This window comes from Equus asinus, chromosome 14 (assembly GCF_041296235.1).
Source record: "Equus asinus isolate D_3611 breed Donkey chromosome 14, EquAss-T2T_v2, whole genome shotgun sequence".
Taxonomy (NCBI): domain Eukaryota; kingdom Metazoa; phylum Chordata; class Mammalia; order Perissodactyla; family Equidae; genus Equus; species Equus asinus.
This window is the reverse complement of record NC_091803.1, coordinates 47,610,148-47,625,966: the sequence shown is the minus strand read 5'-3', so window position 1 is coordinate 47,625,966 and position 15,819 is coordinate 47,610,148. Positions and strand designations below refer to the sequence as shown.

At 60.3% G+C, this 15,819-nt stretch overlaps 2 protein-coding genes across 12 annotated transcripts in view; both read left to right on the top strand.

Moving 5' to 3' along the window:
- The first annotated feature begins 1,660 nt into the window (after nucleotides 1-1,660).
- Nucleotides 1,661-4,589, top strand: NTN3 (netrin 3). Of its 2 annotated transcripts, none has more exons than XM_070485178.1 (6): nucleotides 1,661-3,052; nucleotides 3,123-3,311; nucleotides 3,397-3,546; nucleotides 3,657-3,731; nucleotides 3,839-3,913; nucleotides 4,216-4,589. In XM_070485178.1, exons 1-6 carry the CDS (start codon nucleotides 2,125-2,127, stop codon nucleotides 4,563-4,565), a joined length of 1,767 nt encoding a protein of 588 aa, XP_070341279.1. In that variant the 5' UTR covers nucleotides 1,661-2,124; the 3' UTR covers nucleotides 4,566-4,589. The 2 variants fall into 2 exon arrangements, with proteins under 2 accessions (XP_070341279.1, XP_014704518.3); XM_014849032.3 differs by having other exon boundaries at nucleotides 1,663-3,052; nucleotides 3,681-3,731.
- The window catches only part of TBC1D24 (TBC1 domain family member 24), a 27,798-nt gene continuing 16,564 nt past the window's right edge, over nucleotides 4,586-15,819 (top strand). For 2 of the 10 annotated variants that reach the window (XR_011494390.1, XM_070485174.1), the window contains exon 1: nucleotides 4,586-5,914. Coding sequence is in view for 5 of the 10 variants with exons in the window: in XM_070485174.1 (XP_070341275.1) it covers nucleotides 5,760-5,914 (155 nt within the window). In the remaining 5 variants the exon portion in view is untranslated. The remainder of the gene's footprint in view (nucleotides 5,915-15,819) is intronic. The other 8 variants (XR_011494389.1, XM_070485172.1, XM_044747276.2 and 5 more) reach the window with 6 other exon arrangements.

Below are 15,819 nucleotides of genomic sequence, written 5' to 3'. Positions count from 1 at the left end.
GCTGCCAAAGGTGAAGGGAGAGGCCAGCAGCCCTTCTGGTCCTCCTGGCTCAGTCCTTTCAAAGTCTCCCATCATCCCATCAGTCCCTCCATCGCTCACCCCTGCATTTGTGCCCATCAGGCTTGGGAAAGGAGGCTCAGAGGGTGTCATCACCCTGTCTTCCTTCCTGCTGCTCCTCTGAGGTCAAGCAGTCCTCCTGCTCCCTCCTCTTCTCCTTCTGTTTTCCCCTGGGAGGCACCTTCTCTCCTAAATGGCACAAGGATTCTGCCCCTCTCTAACCTCTTCTTGGTCCTTGCAGTGCCTCAGCCGAGGGTGGCAGCTCCGCCTACACAGACACACCACGTGGTGTCCCTCACCGGCTGCAGGGCTGGGCCTGGGGTCAGCCTCCGTTTTGAAACTTCAGACCTCAGAGCTGCTCTTACATGGGTTGTATGCCCGAGTTCCCTGCACTCTCTGTGTGGGGAAAACCCTTCCTAGGAGGCTTGGCCTGCCCCATCAAGGACCTAAAGGTGGTGGGGAAGTAGTCTCTGTCCAGAGTGATTCCTGGCCCCTCTTGGCTGGAACCACTCTCAGCTGTAGCTTCCTCATCCCCAGGTGGTGCCCAGGCTCCCCAGCTGGGCTTCTGTCTATTTCCCTACCCAAATCTGCTGGTATGTGAGCCAGGCTCAGGGGTTCTGACACTGAGCCATCTGAAACCAGGCCGTCCCCATGGATCAAACCCCATTCCCTATCATTCCCCAGAGGTCTTCAACAGCTGACCAAGCCCCTGAACCCAAGAGATCCTAACAGCTAGTGGGCTATACCCACCCACTCACCTCTCCCACATATATGCACAGCTTCCACTTCCTCCCTGCCAGTTCTGGAAGAGCAGGACCATCACAGTGATGCAACTGCACTCAGAGACCCAGGGATGCTTTGGGACAAGAGTTTGGCCTCAACCCTTAGGTGAGCTCAGGCCAGTCCCCAATGGGGGGCTACGGGGAGTCCTTCTTGAACACAGGGCAGGAGGGACTCAAGTCTGTTGAGCCCCTGGCTACATCCAATACCTATGCAGCTCATCAAATCCCCCCAACAACTTATCAAAGTTGAATAACAGGCATCTGGCCAATAAAGAAACTGAGGCTCTGGCAGGTTAAGGAATCTGAACCACACAGCTGGAAATTGGAGCAGCTTGGATTCAAAAATCAGACCTGGTCCCAATCCTGGGTTCTTTCTACTAGAACAGACCACTGCGTTTGGGGTACCCCACAACCACCAGCCCTGCTTGGCTCCCCCTGCCCTGAGTGTGCCCTGTAGGAACTCAGGGGAGCGCCTGGGTTCCAGCGCTGAGATCCAGGGTGCAGCTTGCCTAATAGGCCTGAGGGAGGAGGTGGCCAGACCCCTGCCCAGCACGTGGAACAGCCCCAGAAGCAGTCAAGGCCTGGCTGCCGGCCGGGGACCCTGCTGGGTGGTCCCCCACGGGCTGCGTGGCTGAGCCGCCCCCTCCAGACCCCTCCTGCCAGCGCATTCCTGGCTCCACGGCCCCTCCCCCGGCTCCCGGGCCTCCCAGCCCCCTCCCCCGCTGGCCCAGCCAGTGTCTGAATCTGCTTCTGATTCTGGCTCTGCCGACGAGGCCCCCTCCCCTCCCCTCCCTTCTTCCCGGCCCGAGCAGCCCCGCCCCCGGCTGGGCCCAGGCTTGCGCCTGCTGCGCCCCCCACCCCCTCCTGGCACAGTTCGCCCGCCCTCGCTGCAGCTGGGAGGAGGCGGCGGCCCCGGCGCCCCAGGCCCCGCCCGCCCTCGGCCCTTCCCGGGAGGCCGGGAGACCTGCTCGACCCGGCCCTCGGTGGGTGAGTGGGAGCGGCGGGTGGCGGGTGGGGCCTCCGCGGGCGGAGGCGCCTGGAGCTGGGGCGACGCCTGTCATCGCTCCAGGCCCAGCGACAGGACGCGGCAACATCTCCGTTGCTGCGCTCGGCCCGGGGCGTGCCCGCGGCTGCTCCCACCTCTGGGCCCCGGCTGGGGCCGCCCGGGGGCTCTGGTTGCTCGGTGTTACGGGCTGGCGGGCAGAGCCTCGGACCCGGGCTCTCTTTCCCCGAGGGCGGCGGCGTGGGGCCCCGGCCGGCTGGCTGACCCACGGCGACTCCGGCCATGCCCAGCTTGCCCTGGGGGCTCCTGCTGACCGCAGGCACGCTCTCGGCCGCGCTGAGCCCGGGGCCGCCAGCGCCCGCCGACCCCTGCCATGACCAGGGAGGCGCGCCCCGGAGCTGCGTGCCCGGCCTGGTGAACGCGGCCTTGGGGCGCGAGGTACTGGCGTCCAGCACATGCGGGCGGCCGGCCACGCGGGTCTGCGACGCCTCGGATCCGCGGCGGGCACACCCTGCTGCCCTCCTGACCTCCGCAGGGAGCACCGCAAACCCTGTGTGCTGGCGTTCCGACTCGCTGAGGAAGGCGCCCCTCAACGTGACCCTCACAGTGCCCCTGGGCAAGGCTTTTGAGCTGGTGTTCGTGAGCTTGCGCTTCTGCTCAGCACCCCCTGCCTCGGTGGCCCTGCTCAAGTCACAGGATCATGGGCGCAGCTGGGCCCCGCTGGGCTTCTTTTCCTCCCACTGTGGCCTGGACTATGGCCGCCTGCCTGCCCCTGCCGATGGCCCAGCTGGCCCCGGGCCTGAAGCTCTTTGCTTCCCTGAGCCCCAGGCCCAGCCTGATGGTGGTGGCCTTCTGGCCTTCAGTGTGCAGGATGGCAGCCCGCCAGGCCTGGATCTGGACAGCAGCCCAGTGCTCCAAGACTGGGTGACCGCCACAGACATTCGAGTAGTGCTCACAAGGCCTGCCATGCTGGGGGACACCAGGGACTCTGAGACCATGGTCCCTTACTCTTACTCAGCCACTGAGCTCCAGGTGGGCGGGCGCTGCAAGTGCAATGGGCATGCCTCCAGGTGCCTGCTGGACACCCAGGGTCACCTGATCTGCGACTGCCGACATGGAACCGAGGGCCCTGACTGCGGCCGCTGCAAGCCCTTCTACTGTGACAGGCCATGGCAGAGAGCCACGGCTCAGGAAGCCCACGCCTGCCTTGGTGAGGCCTGGAGGGTGGCCTGGGGATCTTGGACCTGGCCAGCCTGCCCCTGACCCATCCCTCCCTGCAGCTTGCTCCTGCAATGGCCATGCCCGCCGCTGCCGCTTCAACATGGAGCTGTACCGACTGTCTGGCCGCCGCAGTGGCGGTGTCTGCCTCAACTGCCGGCACAATACCGCCGGCCGCCACTGCCATTACTGCCGAGAGGGCTTCTATCGAGACCCTGGCCGTGCCCTGAGTGACCGCCGTGCTTGCAGGGGTGAGCCTGCCACCAGCCACCTGCACACCCTTCCAGTTTCCCACATCCCCAGATGGGCTTCTGACCATCTCACCTCTGTCCTCAGCCTGTGACTGTCACCCTGTTGGTGCCGCTGGCAAAACCTGCAACCAGACAACAGGCCAGTGTCCCTGCAAGGATGGTGTCACCGGCCTCACCTGCAACCGCTGCGCCCCTGGCTTCCAGCAGAGCCGCTCTCCGGTGGCACCCTGCGTTAGTGAGTGACCCTGCCCTGCTTAAGCCGCCTCAGCCGAGGCCACCCTAGCTCTCTGCGGCTGCCTACTGTCCCCTGAGCCCTGCAGACCCCTCTGTTCCCCTCAAATGCAGGCCATTCTCCCACCTTCTCTGCAGAGACCCCTGTCCCTGGACCCACTGAGGAGAGCAACCCTGTGGAGCCCCAGAGTGAGTGGACACAGAACAGTCCCAGACTGGCATGTCCGCGGAGGCAAGGAGGGGCGGGCAGGGGAAGGAGGTGGGGTCTGTGTCAGCCTCCCACCCTGCCCCCACAGACTGCGACTTGCACTGCAAACCCGCCCGAGGCAGCTACCGCATCAGCCTGAAGAAGTTCTGCAGGAAGGACTACGGTAGGCCGCCCTCAGGCCTCCTGCTCCCACCTTCTCACTTTGCCCTTTCCGCTTGTCTTTTGGATACCCTGACCCTTGCTGGTCCCCAAGGCCATCCCCCATCCCTCAGGACCGCCGCTGTCGCTGGGCCCTCCCCGTCAGCCCCTGGTAGCCTCTCTGTGCCCCCCCTCTTGGGTGGATGTCCTCTCTGTGTCCCTTCTCTGCACTCCACCCACCACTGCGGGGCCCTCTGCTCCTCGGCGCGACCCGTCTCCTCCCGGCCACGCCCCTCCTGACCACGCCCCCTCTCGCTCTTCCCACAGCTGTGCAGGTGGCGGTGGGCGCGCGCGGCGAGGCGCGCGGCTCGTGGACGCGCTTCTCGGTGGCCGTGCTCGCCGTGTTCCGGAGCGGCGAGGAGCGCGCGCGGCGCGGGAGCAGCGCTCTGTGGGTGCCGGCGAGGGACGCGGCCTGCGGCTGCCCGCGCCTACTGCCGGGACACCGCTACCTGCTGCTGGGGGGCGGGCCGGGGGCAGCGGCAGGGGACCCTGGGGGCCGGGGGCCCGGGCTCAGCGCCGCCCGCGGGAGCCTCGTGCTGCCATGGCGGCACGCGTGGACGCGGCGTCTTCGGAGGCTGCAGCGGCGCGAGCGGCGGGGGCGCTGCGGGGCGGCATGAGCTCGTAGGCCGGGCGGGGTCCGGGCGGGGTCCGGGCGGGGCGCTGCTCCCACATCAAGGCGCACGTTCATCCAGTGCATTCGCCTGCCGAGGAGTCTTTGCTCGCGTCGCGCGTGTTGCCATCTGGGCCCCCGCCCCGACCCTGCCGGGCGCCTCCCTTGGTGCCTGGCGCCTGTGCCCAGATGGGGTGTGACGGACGCAGCGACACCCCGCCCCGACAGAGAAGGATGTGATATCCCCACAGGGCTGCTTCGAGGCTCCCTTGAGCAGTTGTCATGCCAGAAGACTCGGTTCCCCCACCCTCGCACTGTCTGCCCCGTCCAAGGGACACCGTGATACCCCGGAAAGGCTGTGAACTCACTTGTGGGGCCGAACACTTCGGGGCTCTGTGAACACCCCGTGGGTCGCTGTGACCCCCCCGCCCCGTGATGTTGTGATCTCAGTGTTCTCACCTTCCTAAAAGGCATGGTGATCCCCTCCCCCAACAGTTATGAACCGTCTTGTGACGCCAGGACCCATCAGAAATCTGAGAACACCCTAAGGGCCCCTGTGACTCCCCCACCCCCAGGGACTCTGACTCGCCAGAGAGCGCTCTGACTCCCCAAGAGGCACTGTGGCCACTACAGACAGCTGTGGACCCCCATAGGGCTCGGTGACACTGGCTCCCCCGCCCCCCGCCAGGACCCGCAGAGGGCGCTGTGACTCCTCTCCCAGCAAGGACGGCGACCTCTGGAACCCCGTCAGTCCCGCCTGTCACCTCTGCCTGCCCTGTCTGCCGGTTCGGCGTCCGTGTCCCTGTCCTCGCTGCGGCTCTGCCTGTGTTTGGCCTTTTTCTTGGCCTGCTGTGTCCCTGTCTCTTGTCTCCGTCCGGCTGTCTCGGCCTCAGGGCTTCTCCGCTCTGGTCCTGACCCGAGGACCCCCGGTGCCCCTTCTCCGCCCGCTCGGAACCGACGTCGTGCCCACGCGAACGCGCGTTCCCAGGCCTACGCGTGACCCGGCGGGGCGGCGGCGACTCCGGCGGGCAGCCTTCCCAGCTCCAGATGCTCCCGGCCGGGCGCTCGGCGGGGCCTCGCATCCCCCTGTCCGCTCAGCTCCCGCCCAACAGGGCCGCGCGCGAGCCCCGGCCCCTCCGCGCCGGGACCTGTCCCGGACCGGCGCAGGCTCCCGCTGCCTCGCGGCGGGGCGTCAGCGCGCATGCCCAGAACCCGCTGCGGCGGAGACCCGCGGGCGCCCGGGGTGGGCAGCGGCAGCGCGTGCTCGGCGGGGGCGGGGCCGCGTGCACGCGTGCGCAGAAGGGCCCGCGCTCAGACCCGCGGCGAGCTGAGGAGACAGCGGCGCAGCGGGCGGAGGTGGGTGCGCGGCCGGCCCGGCGGGTGGAGGTGGGGGCGTGACCGCCTGGCGCTGGGGCTTCGGGGCTGCGGGGGCTGCGGGGCCGGGTCGCCGGCTGTCACTGCGGCGGGGGCGTGCTGAGGGGGGGCGCGGGGCCGGGCTCGGGGCCTCGGTCCCAGGCTGGGTGCGGGGGCCGCCGCGGCGTGGGTCGGGTGTCGGGGGTCCGCGCGCCCGGGGTCCGTGGCCACCCGCCCGGCACTGCCCGCCGCCCCCGGCGCGGCCCCGCCGACCGAAGCCGACCTCGGCCCCGCCAGACACCCAGCCCGGGGGCAGAGCCGGCGCCCCCAGCAGCCGCTGTCCGCGCGCCCTCCGGCGGCGCAGGGCGAGGCGGCGTCGGAAGGAGCTGTCTCTGTGTCACTCCTTCCTTGGGGCACTTTCCGTCTCTGCGGGGTAGGAAATCCTCTTCTGCACTCGGGATTGCGAGATTCTCTGATACCGTTCTGCCCTCGAAGACCTGCAACCCCCCCCCCGCACCTAGCCCTGCGCTCGCCCCGCGACGACGCGCCTGCCCACCTGCTGCCCAGGTGTCTGCCAGCCTCCGAGCCCACTGGCTGGCGCCCCCTTGGCCTGGCCGCTGTGCCAGGTGGCGACTGTCCTCCAGGCCGGGCCGGGAGACGGAAGCATTTGCATAGGGCCCCTGGCTGTCTGAACCTCGAGTAGGCGCAGCTGGAGGTCAGGGATGGGCTGCACCTGGTCACCGTCCTTTCTGGGCAGGGGTGCTGGTGGCCTGGCCACAGGTTTTCATTGGTGACCTCAGTATGGAAACAGCTGTGCTGTGGGCCTCCTGGATTACTACTTGCTGGGCTGACATTAAAGGTCAAAGGTTGTCTGAGGACCACTGGGCTGTGCAGAGGCCCAGGCTGACTGTTAGTCAGCTCTATGCCTGGGAGGCACAGGCCTGGTGGCCTTTGTGGCTGTGCGTATGATGCTGGTGTTCTGGTCTTTCCTCAGCTGCTTATTCCTAGGCAGGAGTCTGTCTGCCTTTCCAGGGCCAGTAGAAGCATTCGAAGTTGGTTTTCCATATTTTGCTGTATGTTTGCTTGGAGTCAGCCGGGACTTCTAGGCAATTTCTGCAGACGTAGCTGTTTCCTCCACTTGAGGGTGAGGGCTCCATCTTTACTTTCTATCCCCAGGCATAGTGTAGGCACCTGCGAATGTTTGCTTAATGGTCTTGAAGACAAGTGTGGTGAGAGAAACAAACCCAGCTAAGAAAAGATCAACAACTCGCACAAAGGTTTTACTGTTACCATTCCTAGCAGGTGGTATGACCCCCGTGTGCTTCCTTTTCTTCTGAAGGTTGGTCCTCATTTAATCTTCTCAGCTCTCAGATAAAGCGTTTATGTGAAGGCTTATCACTTATCTAGGGAGTGCTCTGTTTAGAAGCTCGTCTCTCCCTGTGAACAGGGCTGGAGCCATGTCGAATTCATCTTTGTTCGCCCGTTGCTGGGCATGGAGTGGGCCAGGAGTTCTCTCTGAATGGTGGTTAAAGTGAACCAAAGTGCTAAAACTAGTGCAGTGGTTTTCATCTGGGTTAAGGGTGACCTTCGGGGAATGTAGAAGTAATCTAGTAATCTAGGCAGGCTTTTCATAACAATAATAAAATTCACCCCCTGGATCTGCAAGTTCGCCTGCAGGTGGGCCTCGCTAGTTCTCACTGACCACACCTGCCAGGACTGTCCAGCAGGCCAAGTGACCTTGGGCATGCAGCATTGCTCCTAATTCTCATTATGGTCTGAGCCAACCTCAGAAGACATATTTAAGTGTTTGCTTTTGGTTTAAAATACATAAGGACAATGAATCAGGTTATTAAAAAGCACTTAACATTTACCCTGTTCAATGTTTTACCTGTTTGAGCATACCTTTTCTGTTATGACAACTCTGTACGTGGAATAAAAAAAGCCCTTTTCAACTGGAAGCAGCAATTTCAGTGGCTGTTTCAAGTGTCACTTTCCAAATGAAGATAATATCAAAGAAACAAAACCTCAGGCTTTTTACTAAGGATCAACTTGAATTCATTATTTGATGGTTTTCGTTATTCTTTCAACACAAGTTTGTTGAAATCCTATTTCACGTGAGGAGGGCTTGCGCTCTGTGGTCTGTGGCTACAAAGTGGAGTGAGTCTCTGCCCTTGAGGAGCTTCCAGTGCAGCGAGGAGACGGGCCAGCAAACTGTGGCCCTGTGGTAGGCACCCCCGTGGAGGCAGACAGAGCTTGCTATGGGCACAGAGGAGTGGCATCCAGCTGGCCTTTACGAGGGGCTTCTGAGAAGGGCTTGAGCTAAAGTTTGAAGAACGGATAGGAGTGGCAAGACCGTGTGAGGCAAAGAGACTTCCGGGCAAAGGGACAGCATGTGTGAAGTAACAAGGGCTTGGCTACCACCCACCCACCAGCTGTTGGGAGAAGGGCAGTGGGGTGAAGAGAGGGAGATGAAGGTAAGGAGCTAGGCTGGTGGCAGATTGGGAGAGCCCTTGAGTACTAGGCCCGAGTTTGAATTTTACCCTGAGAGCGGTGGGAAGCCACCAAGAGATCTTCAGTTTGTGAGTGACTGATCAGATTGTGTTCTCCACTGGGCAGTGGTGGCCGGGATGGGTTGGTGAAGGGCTGCACTGAGTCGGAGGTGGTTAAGGGACCACTGCAGCACATATCACAAGACGTAAGGCCAAGCACTGAGGAAGAGTGACAGGGGATAGAAAGCAGAGCAAGACCATGGGACAGGTAGCTGAAGGGATGGGAAGGGTCCCGGAGAAAGGAGGACTTAGAGAACACTCCACGATTGGGTGACTGACAGCTGGCAGCGCCATGCCACACAGAGTGTGCTGGAAGGGAGCAGGTTTGGGGGCAGGTGCTGACTTTGAGTTTGCTGAGCTGAGGGTCGGTAAGACTTTGTGGAGGTAGGTGGATGTTTATTGGCTTGGAGCCAGGGAGAGCATTCTGGGCTGGAGAGCATTTTGGGGACTCCTTCCTGTGTGACACTGAAGCCAAGGTGCGGGTTGGGCCTTCCCAGGAGGATGTATAGAGTGAAAAAAAGAAGACCGAGCCCTGGAGGCACTTAATGTCTTATGTCCGTAAAACTTCAAGGAAGTCAGGTGACAGAAGTCTGATAACCCTGGCCTCTGTGCGGCATGGGGGCAGGATGGTAGGCTTTTTTATTTCTGTCACAGAACCCCAGTTTGTTGGTTAGAGTAAACAGCAAAATGTAGGACACTAAAGGTGCAAAACCACGCTACGGATCCCAGGGGCCTTCCTGTCTTGTGTTTATTTGCCTTTTGGGGGAACTTCCAGATTGTCATTCGTCTCAAAGGACCCCATTTCACTCTGGACTGAGGATTGGTCCTCTCAGAGTATTCTCACAATTAGATCTCTGAAAAAAGGCCTTCTCAGACCCAGAGACAGACCCAAGGTTGCAGAATCTTCATGGTCCCCTCACTCTCCTTTCTGGACCCCAGTTTCTCTGTGATGCATCAGCGTTGGCAGCAGGCAGGACTTTGGGAAGACTGTTGAGGACACAGAGGCCAAGTGTGTGTGCCCACTCCCCAGTCTTCTCCCACACTGAGGGGCCACGAGTCAGAGGGTGAGCAAATGCTGATACTGCAGAAGGAGCCCCTATCTGCCCACAGACGCACATGGCCCCTCAGGGCTGGCCTGGCCTCTGGATAAGTGCACCGGGGGCTCTTAGCAGTTATCTTTGTCTCTGATGGAACCTGCTTACTCAGGGGCATGTGAGACAAGATCTCATTCTGTCCTGTGCAGTTATGTCCCCCGCCTGGCCATGGGGCCTTGTCAGTCTCCCCTGGATATTACACAAGGATCTGCTGGCAGGGATCAGGTGTGAGCAGTCATGGTTTCTCCCTCCATCCCACCCAGTGGTGCCCTCCTTTTATGGGCGATTGACAACACACTGAGCATGGCTTGGCCTGTTTCCCATAATCTGAAACTGTGTGTCTGCCTAATTGTTACACAATTTTGAGTGGATACCACACACATTGAGGGTTGTTGTTTGCCAGTGGGCAGTTCTGTTCCCAATAAAAGCCTTTCCGCTGTGCAGTGTTCTAAATGCAGCTCATTACCTGCGCCCCACCAGAAGCTCCCCTCACGTCTCTCCCTTCAGCCTTTCCTTGAGTCCTTTTGTCCTCATTCCCTAATTATCTCCTGTGATTCCTTTTCCAGTCAGGGTCATTCCAGCTTTCATCTCTTGGTAAACCTGTGGGCCTTAGAAGGATCTAGGTGTATATGTTATCCCCTCCTGCCTCTGGCATCTTTCCCTGCCTTCTGAGCTGTCCCCTCCCAACCTCCCAGCACACAGGAGCACTCTCCTTCTTCAGCAGCCCAGTGAAGCCCAGGCCTCTGTCTCAGGCCTTTTGGCTGCTTGGAGCCCATAAGGCTAGACTGTGGAACTGTCTTTTAATCTGAGCCATGAATGACGTTCACCAGCCTGCCTCCTTAAAGAGCTGGAGGGCGCGCCAACCCCTGAGTGGCTGTGTTCTCTGAGGCCCTGTCCCATGCCCACGCTATTTCTGCTGCTTCCTGGGCAAAGGCCTCCTTGTCCTCAGGGCCCAGCTGAGGCAGGCGCTGGCTCAGGGAAACCTTCCTGTCCCCTCTTTCCTCATGGGCTGGGGGCCCAGACACGCTGTACTTTCCTCTCATGCACCTGCACCTGAGTTGGCATGGTCAGTACCCCTGTGTCCCCACAGCCAGAAGCTCACTGAGAGCTGGGGCTGGGCCTTGCATCTGTATTCCAGCACTTGGCACACAGGCATTCAGGAAGTGTCTCAAATGCCTATTAAAATGATTAAACCTACAAGGCTCCCTCCTAGGCCGGCTCTGTCATCGAGTCTAGAAGTGCTGCTGAGAGCCTGCTATGTGCCTGGCCTTCTGAGGCACACCTGTCGCAGGTACCTTGCTTGGAATTCAGACCAGTCAGAATTCTCACGCTGCTGACAGCCAAGTTTTCTTCCTCTGCTTCTCTTTCTGTGCAGCTAGCTGATTTATCCTGTGCCCTGGGGGATGTTTTCCCAGACCTGCTGTTGGGTGCACTCTCTGAGCTCGGAAGATAAAGATCCTGAGTGAGCAGGGCCCCATTCCAACCCCAGACCCTGCCTGTGTGGAGGCCAGACCAGGCTGGGGGAAAAGTGTTCAGCCCAAGAAAGGGATGCATGGAACTGTTCTGAGTGGCTAACAAAGGCTGGGGCTCTGCCCTGCTCGGGGTGCCATGCCGTAGGCTCAGGCGCCTCTGGTAAGACCTGCATTTGAACTTCCAACTGGGTGGCAGGCAGATGGGCCGGCCAACTGGCCTGTGGTGCTGTGACTAATGTCTTGTTAATGGTTACACCCCTTTGTACCTGGCACGTGCCCTCCATTGTGTGCCACCAGCAAAGTGCCCACTATCAGGTTCCCCGGTAACCGACTGCCTGGTAGTCACTGTGGAATGCCAGTTGTCATTAATATTTGAAAAATCCCTGTGCTCTGCTTCAGGGCTGAGGCAGGGCACCGCCTGCCTCCCGCCATGTGAAGATGCCTGCTGGGACAGTGACATGCCTAGAGCAAGTTGGCAAATGCTCCCTGTTGTTATTATTTAGGATTAAATTTTCCTCTTGGGCCCAAGTGCTTTGGGATTCTTCCGAGTCTCCATCTGTTTCCTCCTTCCTGGCTACACTGGGTACGGCGTGAGACACCTGGACTCAGAAGTCACAGTCTAGTACAAGAGCTGGGCTCCTAAGCAGGTCATCACAATGGCATGCCAAGAGTTAAAGCAGATTTGGACGAGGAGAGGTGGAGTGCAGCGAGGGCGCCCGCAGCCCTGCCCAGGAGGGAGGTCGGAAGGGCCAGCAAAGGAGGGAGCATTTGGGTTTAGGCTTGAAGCAGATTGGACCGGGAGGAGAAAAGAGAGCAGGTGTGCCCTGCCTCTTCTCCTTCCCAACCGTGGACGTCCCCTGTGTGTGTGGCTGCGGCTGGTGGCCAAGGCTCCTGAAGCTGCTGTTAGAGGGCAGGTAGGGCCAGATCCTGAAGGGAGAGTTGGGGGCAGGAAAGGGTTTCTGTGGAGAGTGTGGCAGAGCACGCTGGGACTCAGAGCTGAGCTGCACTGAAGCCCAGGGAGTATGCAGAGCTTGGGGGAGCCGTGGAGGTGTGGGACTTGAGTTCACAAGAAGATCCTAGGCTGAGGAGAGGATGGACTCCTGCAAAAGCAACAGTTAAGAGACAGGAGGAGGGGCAGGAGCAGAAGCAGCCAGAGAGGTGAAGAGACAGACAGACACAGGGGAGGCCCAGGGAGAGGAGAGCTGAGAGGAGTGGTCAGCCGCGTGCTTCAGGGGGATAAGGGCCCAAAGGTTAGAGCTGGCTGCCAGGCAGTGGAGGCGGGAGGGATGGGAGGCGGGTGCAGCCTGCTCTCACCAGGAACTTGACTAGGAAGGAAAGAAGAAGGGTAGAGAGGCAGAGCTGGGTGGAGCGTTGAGTTCTGTTGGTGGCTGTTTCGAGGTCTGTCTATAACAGCAGAGAGGGAGCATTAAGAATACAGGAGAGGGGCTGGCCCCGTGGCCGAGTGGTTGGGTTCGCGTGCTCCACTGTGGTGGCCCGGTGTTTCGTCGGTTGGGATCCTGGGCGTGGACGTGGTGCCGCTCGTTGGGCCACATTGGGGCGGCATCCCACGTGCCACAGCTGGAGGGACCTGCAGCTGAGATGTGCAACTGTGTGCTGGGGGAGATTGGGGAGATAAGGCAGAAAAAGAAAAAGAGGAAGAAAAAGATTGGCGGCAGTTGTTGGCTCAGGTGACAATCTTTAAAAAAAAAGAATACAGGAGAGGGGCCAGCCCCGTGGCCAAGTGGTTGGGTGCTCGAGCTCCACTTCCTCTACCTGGGGGTTCTCTGGTTCGGATCCTGGGCGCAGACAACACACTGCTCATCGGGCCATGCTGAGGGGGCATCCCACATAGCACATCCAGAAGAACCTACAACTAGAATATACAACTATGTACGTAGGGGCTTAGGGGAGAAGAAGAAGAAAAGAAGATTGGCAACAGATGTTAGCTCAGGTGCCAATCTTTAAAAAATAAAAAGAATACAGGAGAGATGAGGTCCCCAGGAGGTGAGATCCAGGACCAAGGGTGGGGGGTGCAGATCAAAGTCATGGTCAGAGAAGAGAGGAAGCTCCTGCTCGGCACCCCGTTCTTGGGGGAGAGTGGGAGAGTGAGGGCCGAGGGCAGGTGTGAAGCTGTAAGCTAGTGCCGCCAGGAATAGAAGTGGGTGCTGTCAAGGCATGCTGAGAAGGGCTGCCAGGGCGTGAGCAGGGCAACACGATTTTTTCCCTCTGCGGTCGGTGTTCGGGTGTGGGGAAGTGTGCTTTCAGGCTGGCTTCTCCTGCGGGTTTTGCTGGGTGGCCAAGACATGAGCACAGGAGGGGCCAGAGCTGGGGCTTAGTGGGACGGGTCTAGGCTGAGCGGGCAAGGAAGGAAAGCTCTGAAGGTGCAGTAGGTGAGGGAAGATGGCGGTGGGGGGGGGGGGCACAGGGAGTAAAGAGCTCCAGGAAGGGGTTATGAAAGAGTGAGGAGAGGTATTTGTGATATGCGTCCTCCAGGTAGAGTGGTCTCAGGATAACCAGGGGTAGATACAGTGGTAGCGATGGAAAGGCTTCTAAAGTCCGGGAGCTTCGAGCCAGGGCTGCCTACTCTACCCTTAAATGCCCTGCAGTGACGGCAGTGAGAGAAGGAGGCTGAGAGCTGAAATGAGAGGAGGCTGGATCCTGATGAGAACTTGGAAGGGGTGCAGGACCTGGGGAGAGCCTGGAGGTGGGGCAGGGTCCTAGGGAGAGCTGGGGGGGGCCGGGTCCTGAGGAGAGCCTGCTGCTGTCTGCCCAGGAAGAGGAAAGTACATTGAGGGAGAGGATGAGGAGATTGGGGGATTGTTTCCCACAGACAAGTTCCAGAGCGAGAAGACAGGCAGCAGTGGGGGTGAAGTGGGTAAAAAGCTGGGCAGCAAGGTAGGGGAGTGTGGGGCTCAGTGATGGTGGTCATCCCAGTCAGTGACACTGTCACCACTGGTCACGCAAAGAGTTGGGAATCGTCCTACAACTGAGGCCTGGGGTGGGGCAAGGAGTGTCCTCCACCCACGGTTCCAGACAAAGTCCTGAAACTGGGCCTCTGAGGCCTCCAGCAGATTGCTGGGGGGGATTGGGCATTTCCCTGGCCTCTCGCCGGGGCTTGGGGGGGTAGGTGAGAGGACTAGGCCTCTCATGAGGAAATCAAACTTGACTTGGACTTGATGGGAGAAGGTGGTCATCACCTGCCTTGGAATGTGTCCTGCTCAAACACCAGACCCTTCCTGTTGTCCAAAGTGGATGGCCTCTGAACTATCTCCCGACCCCCCACCTCCCTCCATCTTGTCTTCCTCACAGCTCCACCTGCCCTACCTGACTGGCCAGCCCAGGTGCCCTTGGAGGCTCTGCCCCCACCCAGATGCCCCACAAGCTGAGCTGCACTCTCAGCCACCCAGGCGCACCCTCCCCTCCCACATGCCGTCCCTGTCCTGCTGCGTATTCCTGCCTGGCCAATGCCCCGTGTTCCTTGCACTCTGAGCATCTCCTTATCAGGCAGTGAACGTGTCCTGTAATTGCTATCTTTCTCATCCCAACCTTGCACACCCTGAGGGTTGGAGTGGGGCTTTACCTGCCTGTGTCCTGGTGCCAAGTAGGTGTCGAGGGACTTGTCATTCTGCTGCCTCTTGACCTGTCTGCAGGCTCCACTTCACTGGGGACTGATGGTGTCTATTTCCTTTTTGTGCTAACAGCCTTTAGCAAGGTTGGGGGGCTACCTAGAGAACCCAAAGGTTCTGAATTGCACTCCAGGGGATACTGTCTGACAGGAGCGTGCATTTCTCTGTGGCATGGAACTCCTCAGGCCCAGAGCAGAGCACCTCACTGTCCTCCTTCCCCCTCGGGTCTTCCTACTGCGTGGGCGGGTGTTGAGGCTCCCCCACATCACGTTGGGCTGGAGCCGCAGCCTCCTTCCTCTTCGCTCTTTGTTTCTTGGTCCCGCTCCTGGGGAGCAGACGGAGGATTGCTCAGACTGCAGGGGAAGCGCTGAGACACGACAGCTGACACCAACAGCGCAGCACCCTGTCCTGTGGCACAGTGACTAAGGCCCGGCCAGGCTGAGCCCTGGGTCCTCAGACTGTGAGCTGTTCCTGCAGCCAGGGTGGGGGCAGTGGTCAGGCCAGGCCAGTAGGGATGGGTCAGAGTCCTGGTGAGCGACAGCCTCCCTCTGCACAGGGCTGCGTCTTGCCTGATGGGGCCCTAGTTGGCCCTGTGGTGGTGTTTAGGTGTGTGTAGGGGGTGCTGTCTGTGAGGCTGGCTAGGTGACAGGGAAGTCCAGGAGCCAGTGTGGGCTGAGGGCTGGGCATTTGGGCAGGACCTCAGCACGGCAGCCCCGGGTTCTGCCTCCAACCTGAGCTGCCATGGCTTTGACTGAGAGGCTGAAGGTCTATGTCTAACAGCACTTTAAACTGCCCAGTGGAGTGCCACCTCTGCCCTACCAGAACCCATCCCTGGGCCAGAATTCTCTGTCCGTTCCTTGATTCTCTGTCCCCGGTTTTGGGTCACCTTGTCTGTTAGAATCCACCCCCTGGGCGATCTCTTGGGTCCACCCAGTCTTCTCCATCTTCCCTGGCCAGCCCAGCCCTCCTCATGCCTCCTTTTCTGGACTCTGCCCTCCTTCTTCCTCGGCCACCAGGAAGATGTTTCTAAAATGCAGATCTGATCATGTCACTTTCTGCTTGGACTCTCCTCCTGCTCCCTCATGCATGGGGGCAACGTCCAATCTCCTAGAGCAGCTGGCATGCAAGGCCATTGGTTCCCTCTTATCCTACCTCTGGCCACAACAC